Here is a 10,068-nt window from a genome sequence, read left to right on the forward strand (position 1 = left end):
CAAATTTACCTGAACACACATGTATACGCCTATATACCTAGTTATGATACTAAAAATATGAAAATGAATAGATATGCCCCGCACAAAATTAGACATGTTACTTTAAAGCAAAGTGGAATAGAATAGTTCCGTTTTAGTAGTACACTTTTCGATGCAAGACGAATATTCTAGCGCATGCGTGTACGTCTACTTCACAATCTACTTCCTTCCTGTGCATGAGACATGGCATGTATTATTTCATAGACAGACTGTGTTTAGAGAAGTTCATTGCTGGAAGTTCATTAACGTAAGTTTTCATTCACGCTTAATCAAGGGCAAACGTCAGAGACACTTGTCGGACTGGCAGCAACGCATTTTTGGGGCGCAGCTGGTAGAATTAATTGGCTGTCTGTAGCTTTCGTTTCAAAAACCTCACAGATCTGAGACCTCTTTGAATTGATTCTGAAAATTTTGGTAACTTCAGTTTTGATTGGCTTGTCGTCTCATCTTTATGCTCTTCCCTTGTATCTGACCTTTCCGATCCAACACGCAACGCAATTTTGGTACACCTGCAGAATACCGGATATTTACCATCCATATTGTTTAGTGTCACATCACCCTAAACCTTACTCTAACCCTAACCAAACTCGCTTGCTTTCAAAGATGGTGGAAGGTATGCTTACCCAATTTAGGTACCCATGTCTTGCCAAGAACCGTGATGTTTATCATGTTTATGACACCATCGCTGCTTCTCCCACCCACTCACCAATATGTGTTCACTCATCACTCCGAGACAAATCATTTTAACCAGATAAGTGTTCGCTTGACACTGACAGAATCATCAGGAAAACCAATTTCTGGTCTCCACCGTTGTGATCTTGAAGGAATAATGTTAAAATAAGCAGCCTGAACACATACTCAGCACTGTACCTTTATTCGTTGAGACTGGTTTTTAAAAATTTACCAACTTTTGTTAGTCTTGAGTTGAATTTGTATTCAATACAGCTACTTTACCTTTGTTTACAGAAAGCTATGGCTGCTGCAGATGTTGCCGAATCAGGATGTGGTGATCACAAGTTTCTGGAGTATGATGGCCCAAGGAAAGGTGTTAAATACCCAATAAGAGTTCTCTACTGTGGAGGTGAGATAATGCTCAGTATGTTCATCATTATGGTCATGTGACATTCGTTTTCACAACTCTTCTGAAAAAGGCAATGCTCAAGAAAGAGTATGCAATAGGCATGTCCACAGAAAACATGAAAACATAACCATAACCAAATTAAGTTTGAATTGTTTGTGTACAAATATGAGTAAAAATATGAAAACTTACATGTTCTTAAATTTCAGTGATTCACAGAATCAGTCAATGTTGAGAATAAGATACCACCCAAATATTCTTTACCAGTGTCTCTCTGTATATTTCCAATCTTGCAATTTCTTACTGTGTCCATTGTTGTCTTGCAGAGTGCAGCATGCCTGTGGAGGTAAGTTTGATGTTTTTAAATTAAAGAGTGAGTATTCAAGTGAATAATCCAGTATGTGGTTCATAATTAGATATCTGACATCCATTACTTGCACAGTTTTATCTGTAAATCATGAAAAGACATAGTCCATCCCCATTGCCAGTGGTCTGTTTGTTCAGAAACTAGTGAAATCTTGAGCGACAAGTTGATGTTTTTCTAATCTAGTTATAAACTCTACTTCGGAAAGAGGACTGAACTGGTTTGATCTGACCCATGGGAGTAACTTTGAGCATGTGACTTATCTGAGGCTTTAACCCTCTGGAACATTGCTAACATAAAACTTATATTTTATCAGCAACTGGAATTAAAGCAGGACAGAGTTAATTCTGACTAGCAAGATCAGGTGGTTGACACATGTTGACTTATTCCAACTGCAGGATCAATCATTCAATGCACATGCTGTGGATATCTGGAAAGTCTGGTTGAGACTCAGTTATTTATATACAGCTTGAATAATGCTGAGTGCAACGTAAAAATAAACTCAAGAAGAAAAATAAAATCTGCATGTTCAAGGATCAGTCGTTCATCATGTTTTTGCATTTAGATGTTTTTCTGTGATACATTAGCTCTTAGCATGAAAAACTGATGACAGAATGAGTGAGTGAGTGTGTTTAGTTTTACGCCGCACTCAGCAATATTCCAGCTATATGGTGGTGGTCTGTAAATAATTGAGTCTGGACCAGACAATCCCAGACAACATTAGTATCGAACTACACACATGCATGCATAATGATCACCTTTAACCACCTTGATTCAGATTGAATTAAGATTTAATTTTCAACAAAGTCATACCATCATGGTATAGAGTTTTGAAGGGAAGGACAGTTTCAGTGTTTACATGACAGTGGAACATTGGCTTCATGGCTTTGTTTGGTAATTTGGGGTGCTCCTGTAGAGGTCTTCAAATATGACATGCTAGGTAATGGTCTCATTCATAAAGACTCAGATGAAATATGTATGCATCCCTCTAATTTTGTTGGTTTCCATTGCTTGCAGTACTGTGAGTTCTACCCCAACTATGATAAGTGCAAGGAATGGCTGAAGAGCAACATACCAGAGGAGTTTTCCCGGCTCATGGCAGGTTAGTGATGACAATATCTAACCTGTAGCACCTCATAGTCAGGGCCTAGATTTTCGAAACTCACTTAGCACTAAGATAGTCGTAAGTGCCATTCATTAACATTAACTTACAACTATCTTACCGCTAAGAGAGCTTCGAAAATATAGGCCCAGAAGTCCTGCTAGAACCAAGATGCAAGAGGAATCTAAGGTGCCACAATCTGCTGTACACAGTTGTATTCCTTAGATGTGTACACACAAATGTCTGAGTTAGAATATTGGCCTTCAATAACCCATGCTTGTTGTAAGTGGCAACTAATGGGATTGGGTGTCAAGTGTAGCATAGAAAACTACACTTGTTGTAAGAGGCAACTAATGGGATTGGGTTGTCAGGCTCGCTGACTTGGTTGAAACATATCGTGATATCTCAGTTGCGTATGTCAAGGTTGGACATTGGTCTTCAGCAAACCATAATTGTCATCAGATGCAGCTATTGAGATTGAATGGTGAGATATGCTGTCATTGTATCCCAGTTGCGTAGAATGATGCTCATGCTGTTAGTCACTGGGTATTGTCCAGACTCGACTGTTGACAAACTGCCTTCATATAGTTGAAATAATTTCTGATTCAAAAGTCAGGTGTAGCATAGAAAAGTACAGTTGTTGTAAGGGGCAACTATTGGGATTGGGTGGTCAGCATATAAAACTTATTGAATATTTTTTTAAGCATTATATAAATTTTGAGACATACATCTTGAACTTAATTTTTGAAATGTTGTATTCCTTCTAGTGCCAAAGATATATTGCCATTAAGCATGACAAACACTGTTCCATATTTTAGTACTTGTAGAAAATAAACAATATTTGGAAATGTTTACAGTGAAAAATTAGATTGCTGATCTTGTTGAACAGGATTGGTGAAATGGGATACAAGTTTCTGCATATTTTAATGAATATTTAACTCATTCATTCTCAGAGCCATTAAACTGCTCCTATAAGGTTTTTTTCTGAATCTAACTATTGAAATGGACCTGTGGTATGTTTGTGTGACCTTGACCCGGTGCTTGTTCCAGACAAAGATGAGGAGGAGGCGAAGGCAGGGGAAGAGGACGGGGAGAAGAAGAAGAGGCAGACTCGAGGGGGGAAAGGTATGATGAAGCCGAAGAAGAAGACAGAACCACAGGGAATCAAGATGTGGACAGCAACGAGGGGCAAGAAGAAGAAGGTCACTTGTGTGGCTGGCTTAGCATCATACGGTAAGGAGGATCAGCTGAAATATCATTGCAGAATTCGGCAGAATCAGTACCTTTGGTTTGAGAGCATTGTTGACATAAAGACCATTGTTAAAAGAAAGCAGGGTTCATATCAACTTGAAAAATCCTAAAATTGGATTCCTACACAAAGGCCCGACATTCATTTTACTCTTGAAAAGATCCTGATTGCCAATGACTTGCCCTAAAAAGACCCTATATTTATCAAAATTTGTCAAGTTATGATAATGCAAGAAACATAATAATAATTAATAATAATTAATACATTAATAAAAATACCTAGTAAGGGACTTAATTTATGTTTTTTTCTGATTATAATGGAGGCATGTACCAAACCCACTCACACACGACGCACATGCACACGCACATGCACAATTCCCCAGAACCAAGTGGGTGACATTGTATACAGGTCAATTCTCCTGTAAGGTACACCGTTTTCAGTCTATAGTCCTACTTCTTCATTAGTTGAATAAAACTGAGAAGCTTTTATATGTGCACATGTGGACAGTAGATGTAATACATTAACAAACATGGACACTTTCCAAGGGGTGCCAGTAGCTCATTAGCGCTGTCTGGTATTAGCAGTGGACAAATAGAAGCCAAGCGTAGATTTGTGTAGATAGGAAAAAGCATTGATTAGTAATGTACAAAAAGAAGCAAGGGAGGTAATTAGCTCTGCCTCGTGATAGAACATATAGAAGCTTATAAAGTTTACAAAAGTATAGAAAGTCATATGTAATTTTGTAAACAGCAAATATTCTGCATCTTGAAAATTTTACGTACCACCAGCCTGTTCTGCGACGTATTATTTTTGCGAGAGTAGGAGGCTTTGCAAAGCCAACATTGTTAAGTTAAACTACATCGCTTCTTGTTAATCCCTTTGATCTGAACAGTATCAACTATGTGTCAGTGGGCACTGTGATTGCTAACTCAGTGTCAGTCGGCATGTGACTATAAGAGGCAGATTGGTCGGTCTCTCACAAAATCGAAATGTTGAAGTTTTTAATTGTACAGAAGCGTGGAGAGAGAGGCCTACCAGATCCCTCGAAGGCCTCGACACCTGAGAAGTCCAGGAGGATGCCTGCTGTTAACCAAACCATTGAACAAAGTTTGAATAACAGTGGCCATGACACAACCATTACTAACTGTGGTGTCAAGCAAAAACAAGAAAATAATAATTTCTATCCAACCTCAAGAGCCAAGATCGCAAAGTATGCAATTGACAACGGAAATACAAGGGCCGCCAGGCACTTCAGTTCTGTTCTTAACACGAACATTGGCGAAAGCCCCATCAGATTCATGACGGAGGCTTACCTTGCTAAGAAGAAAGAAGACAAGACTGCTGATATCGAAGAATTAGTACCCAAACAATGCAGCCGCCCCCCTCATGTTGGGAGAATTAGACAAACTTGTGAAACAACATGTGGCTGCCATTCGTGACTATGGGGGTATTGTCAATTACAATATTGTTTTGGCTACTGCTAAGGGTATTGTTTCTTTTGAAAATAGATCACTTCTTGCTGAAAACGGAGGCCCCATTTCCTTAAGTAAAACATGGGCAGAATCTTTCTTAATGAGAGCAAGCTTTCTGAAACGTAAAAGTATGAAAGCAGCTAGAAAATTGCCTGACAACTTTGCTGAACAGCAGGAACAGTTCATTCGTGGTGTAGGGGAGGCTGTTTCCAAACATTACATCCCATCGGATTTGGTTGTTAATTTTTACCAAACTAATGTCAAAATTGTACCTGTCTCGAACTGGACATTAGCTACTCAAGGATCAAAACAAGTGGGCATTGTAGGCCTTGTAGATAAGGGTGAAGTGACAATGGTATTAGGAAGTAGTGCAAGTGGTGACCTCCTTCCCCCTCAGCTGATTTGCCAAGGACTTACTGATAGATGCCACGCCCACTTCAAATACCCTGAAACCTGGCACATGACTCACTCCGCAAACCACTGGAGCAACGAATCGAGCTTGCTCAAGTATATTGACCATGTGCTTGTACCTTACACCAAGACTGTGAAAAAAGAACTCTAGTTGCCATTGAAACAAAAATCTCTGCTGATCACTGATGTTTTTGCAGCACATCGTTGTGAATTATTCTTGAGCAAGCTGAAGCTGCGGAACTTCATTGTCAAATTTGTTCCAGCTGGTTGCACTGGCAAACTGTAGCCAATGGACCTTTATGATAATTCGGGGGTTTAAGTCAGCTGTGAAAACACAGTTCACAGACTGGTATGCTGATTGTGTTGCAAAGAATCTAAAGGACGGGGGTGATCAACATGTTGATCTACGCATAAGCACATTGAAACCTCTCCATGCCAGATGGATCGTGTCCAGCTTGGACTGTGTGAAGAAAAATAAAGACTCAATGATTTGTGTATGGAGGGCATCCGGTCTTCTCAATGCGATAATATTTGTTAGTATAAGTATTTGTTATCTGACACTGATTAAACTGTCTGGGAGTGCTATATCCAATTTGTTATTACTGCGTGTAGAATTTGTCAGTGTATTTCAAGAATATAGTATATACGTCATCAGGAATATTTGTTTTGTGGTGGGTGTATTTATAAGTATTGAAGGAATATCTAAATGTTTGTTGAAGTAAATTTACGTTTCTAAATATTACTACAGAGAATTTTTTACATGGGGAAGAGAAACGCAAAATTCACAAAATATAAAGAAACGCAGAATATTTCCTGTTTGCAGTAATCAGAAAATCCAAGGACGGTATCTGGACAACAATGACTGCGTTGATTAGTCATGTACAAAAAGAAGCAAGGGAGGTAATTAGCTCCGACTCATGATTGAACATATGGAAGCTTATAAAGTTTGCAAAAGTATAGAAAGTCATATCTGATAGTCAGAAAATCCAAGGAAGGTCTCAATGACTGTTTTAAAATCTTAACTGATGAAACTGATGTGTTTCTTGACTGTATTTTCACTTAGTCTTCAGAAACCAGTGTCCACAGTAATGCCTGAATTACCTCCCTTCAGACTGTTTCAAGCAAAACCAATGTCTAGTAAACACACACACTGTGTTTCACACCATGTACCCTTGTAGGAAATTGAACCTTGGTCTTCGGCATGACGACCAAACACATAACCACAGGACTATCCCACAGCTCCTATTGTCCAAGGAAGGGTCACCGAACAAGACTATTGTTATGCAGGTTAAAGCATTTTCTGGTTGTAGGTTCCAGTCCTCCATAGGAGTACAAAGTGTGAAGCCCATTTTTGCCATCATATCACTTAAGCAGCATAAAACCATACTCACCCACTCACTCATACATGAAACATGTTCCTATGTCTTTGGACAGACATCGACCTGAAGGATGCCTGCAAGTTCTTTGCCACCAAGTTTTCCTGTGGGTCGTCAGTGATGGGCGAGGATGAGATAGTCATCCAAGGCGATGTCAAGGACGATCTGTGGGATATTATTCCAGAGAAATGGAAACAGGTAACACTGATGTTGGTGTTTGGTTTCGTGAGCATATTGATGTATTTATGTCATGTGAAGATCCGGAGTAGAAATTTTCTTCGGCAACCTATGCTTGTCACAAGAGGTGAGTGATGGGATTTAGGTGGTCAGACTTGCAGACTTGGTTGACAAACATCATCATATCCCAAGTGTATAGAGCAATGCTCATACTGTTGACCACAGGATAGTATTATACAGATTCAATTATTTACAGACCACCTCCATATAGCTGGAATATTGTTGAGTTCAGCTCTATAATTCAAAATCAAATGTCTTTTGTGTGAAGGGCCGCAGGGCCATTCACATGAAGTGTATTGGCACAGCAAAGGATCATTGTAAAGAGAGAATCACACTTCATTTCAACCCGTTTCTGCTCCTAAAGGCATAATTCTTGATAGTTTATGGTTGCCTTAAGGTGATTAAATTATTACACTGAAGGTGTGACTCAGTAATTAATTGGTATGTATGGGTTCCAATATTCTCTAAGGACAGACATCTGAGGTTAAATGGTACAGATCTTCAGTATTTTTTAAGCTTCATCAATGCTGATTCTTGGTTTCTTGAACACTTAGAATTTTCAAGATATAGCTCAAGACCCATGAAGGTCCCGGTGTTGAACAGGCCTTCAGCAACCCATGACTTCCATAAAAGGTGACTATGCTTGTCGTAAGAGGCGGCTAACAGGATTGGGTGGACAGGCTCGCTGACTTGGTTGTCACATGTCATTGGTTCCCATTTGTGCAGATCGATGCTCACTGGATTGTCTGGTCCAGACTCGATTATCTACAGACCACCGCCATATATCTGGAATATTGCTGAGTGCGGCATAAAACTAAACTCAGTCACTCATGTGACTGAAATATAGCTGACATAAAATTTTAACCCACTCATGAGCACTGTTCCAAGGGGCTAAACCTATATCATAGTCTTGATTGTCTTTTTCTCAACAGGTTGATGAGGACGATATAGATGACAAGGGAGATAAGAAATGATGGATGAACATTGTCAGCACTCTTCACTATATGTAAATAAATTTTGAGGACAAACACCATTATGTTCTTTTGTAGTTTGTGTGTTGTTTTTAAGTAGTTTGCTACAGAGAGTCACTGTAAGGCTAACCAGTGAAGGTCCGGGGTAGAATAGGCCTTCAGCATCCCATGCTTGTCATAAAAGACAACTATGCTTGTAGTAAGCTGCGACTAATTGGTCGCTCACTTAATTGACACGTTATTGGTTCCCAATTGTGCAGTTCGATGCTCATGCTGTCCACTACTGGATTGTCAGGTCCAGACTGGATTATTTACAGACCGCAGCCTTACAGTTGCAATATTGCTGATTGTGGTGTAAAACTAAACTCACTCACTCACTGTAAGGCTACAGAGGTACACTATGGTACTTACACATAATACTCCTCTATATGTTCATCCACTAACACAATCAGGTGTTCAGGCTTGCTGATTAAGCTGACACACTTCATCAAATCCCAATAACATAGATTGATGCTCATGATGCTGATCACTTGATTTTCTGGTCCAAACATTATTGTCAACACTGTCACCAAATAGCTGTAATATTTACACAATCAAGATATAATCCCAGGTAGATTTCTATGCTGTTGCTAAAAAGTTACGTCATGAACACAGTAATCAAACAGTTGAACAGACAGAAAATGTCACATAATGTTTGAAATTGAAGACAGTACCAGTCAGACTTGGTACAAACTCACTCACTGGTGAAATTGTGTTTTTTAACACCAGGAACCTTTCTTAGCTGAACAATGAAGATCCAGTTACAGGGCTCCAGATACAGGTCGTATCGGCGTATATACGGATACAAAATATGCAATGTGGTAGGGAAAAAATCATGAAAAGTAGCAGATATGCACCACAACAAATCATTTACGGAGTATTTACCTGAGAAAGTATTGTTATTGACCTGTTTACACAAGAGATGTGAATCATCTGTGATGCATCCATGAAACGAACACAAGATTACTTACTCGCCATTAAATGCCATTCAATACTCTAAATGTACTCTTTAACTTTTCCAAGTAGTCTTATAGGGAGAAAATAAGGCGTGCATACTCCTCATGTTCAAAAAGTATCTGGAGTTAGAATTGGTCATCAGATACCCATGCTTGTCATACGAGGCAACCACTAGGATCAAGTGGTTAGACTCTTGTATTGGTTGACTACGACTGCATTGAACGATGTTCATGCTGTTGATCACTGTACTGTTGGTCTAGACTTGAATATTTACAGACCAACGCCATATAGCTGGAATGTTACCGAGTGCGTAGTTAAACAACAATCAATCAATCAGACCTTTCTTATCCCAAAGGAGAACCCATCAGTAGCTGACTTTTTCATTGGGGGAACTATTTTGCCTTTCATTTATTACATCTAATTCTTTTATTTAATTTTTGAATATGCAATCGTTATGCGCTGAAGCATTCAAGTAGGAAAGCTGAAAAGCACTAATTGCTGAATCCGTGTTACTATAATGGCTGCTGAACAGTTCTTTCACTTGTACTTTCCCAATTACACTGCTTTTCATTAAATCCACGACACAGAATTAATCATGGTATTTAATTAGCTATGCATCAATGTATTCAGCCCGTTCACTGCCGCTAATCATGTATTCATACAACACAGTAGAAGGGAATCGTGGCAATACAAATAGGTCTTTCCTCGCAACTACCTGTAACAGTTCTCACCATTTCAGAATATCTCCTGTCATTTATGAATGAATAATATTC

General features: G+C 39.1%; 1 protein-coding gene across 1 annotated transcript; it reads left to right on the plus strand.

The window, feature by feature from the left end:
* The first annotated feature begins 166 nt into the window (after positions 1–166).
* LOC137282777 (density-regulated protein homolog) lies at positions 167–8,361 on the plus strand. The gene is made up of 7 exons (XM_067814572.1): positions 167–286; positions 1,006–1,120; positions 1,444–1,463; positions 2,499–2,583; positions 3,634–3,816; positions 7,150–7,289; positions 8,261–8,361. The coding sequence occupies exons 2-7, from the start codon at positions 1,012–1,014 to the stop codon at positions 8,300–8,302; spliced, it is 579 nt and encodes a 192-aa protein (XP_067670673.1). The 5' UTR covers positions 167–286; positions 1,006–1,011; the 3' UTR covers positions 8,303–8,361.
* The last annotated feature ends 1,707 nt before the right edge of the window (positions 8,362–10,068 follow it).

Source organism: Haliotis asinina, chromosome 1 (genome assembly GCF_037392515.1).
Source record: "Haliotis asinina isolate JCU_RB_2024 chromosome 1, JCU_Hal_asi_v2, whole genome shotgun sequence".
NCBI lineage: Eukaryota > Metazoa > Mollusca > Gastropoda > Lepetellida > Haliotidae > Haliotis > Haliotis asinina.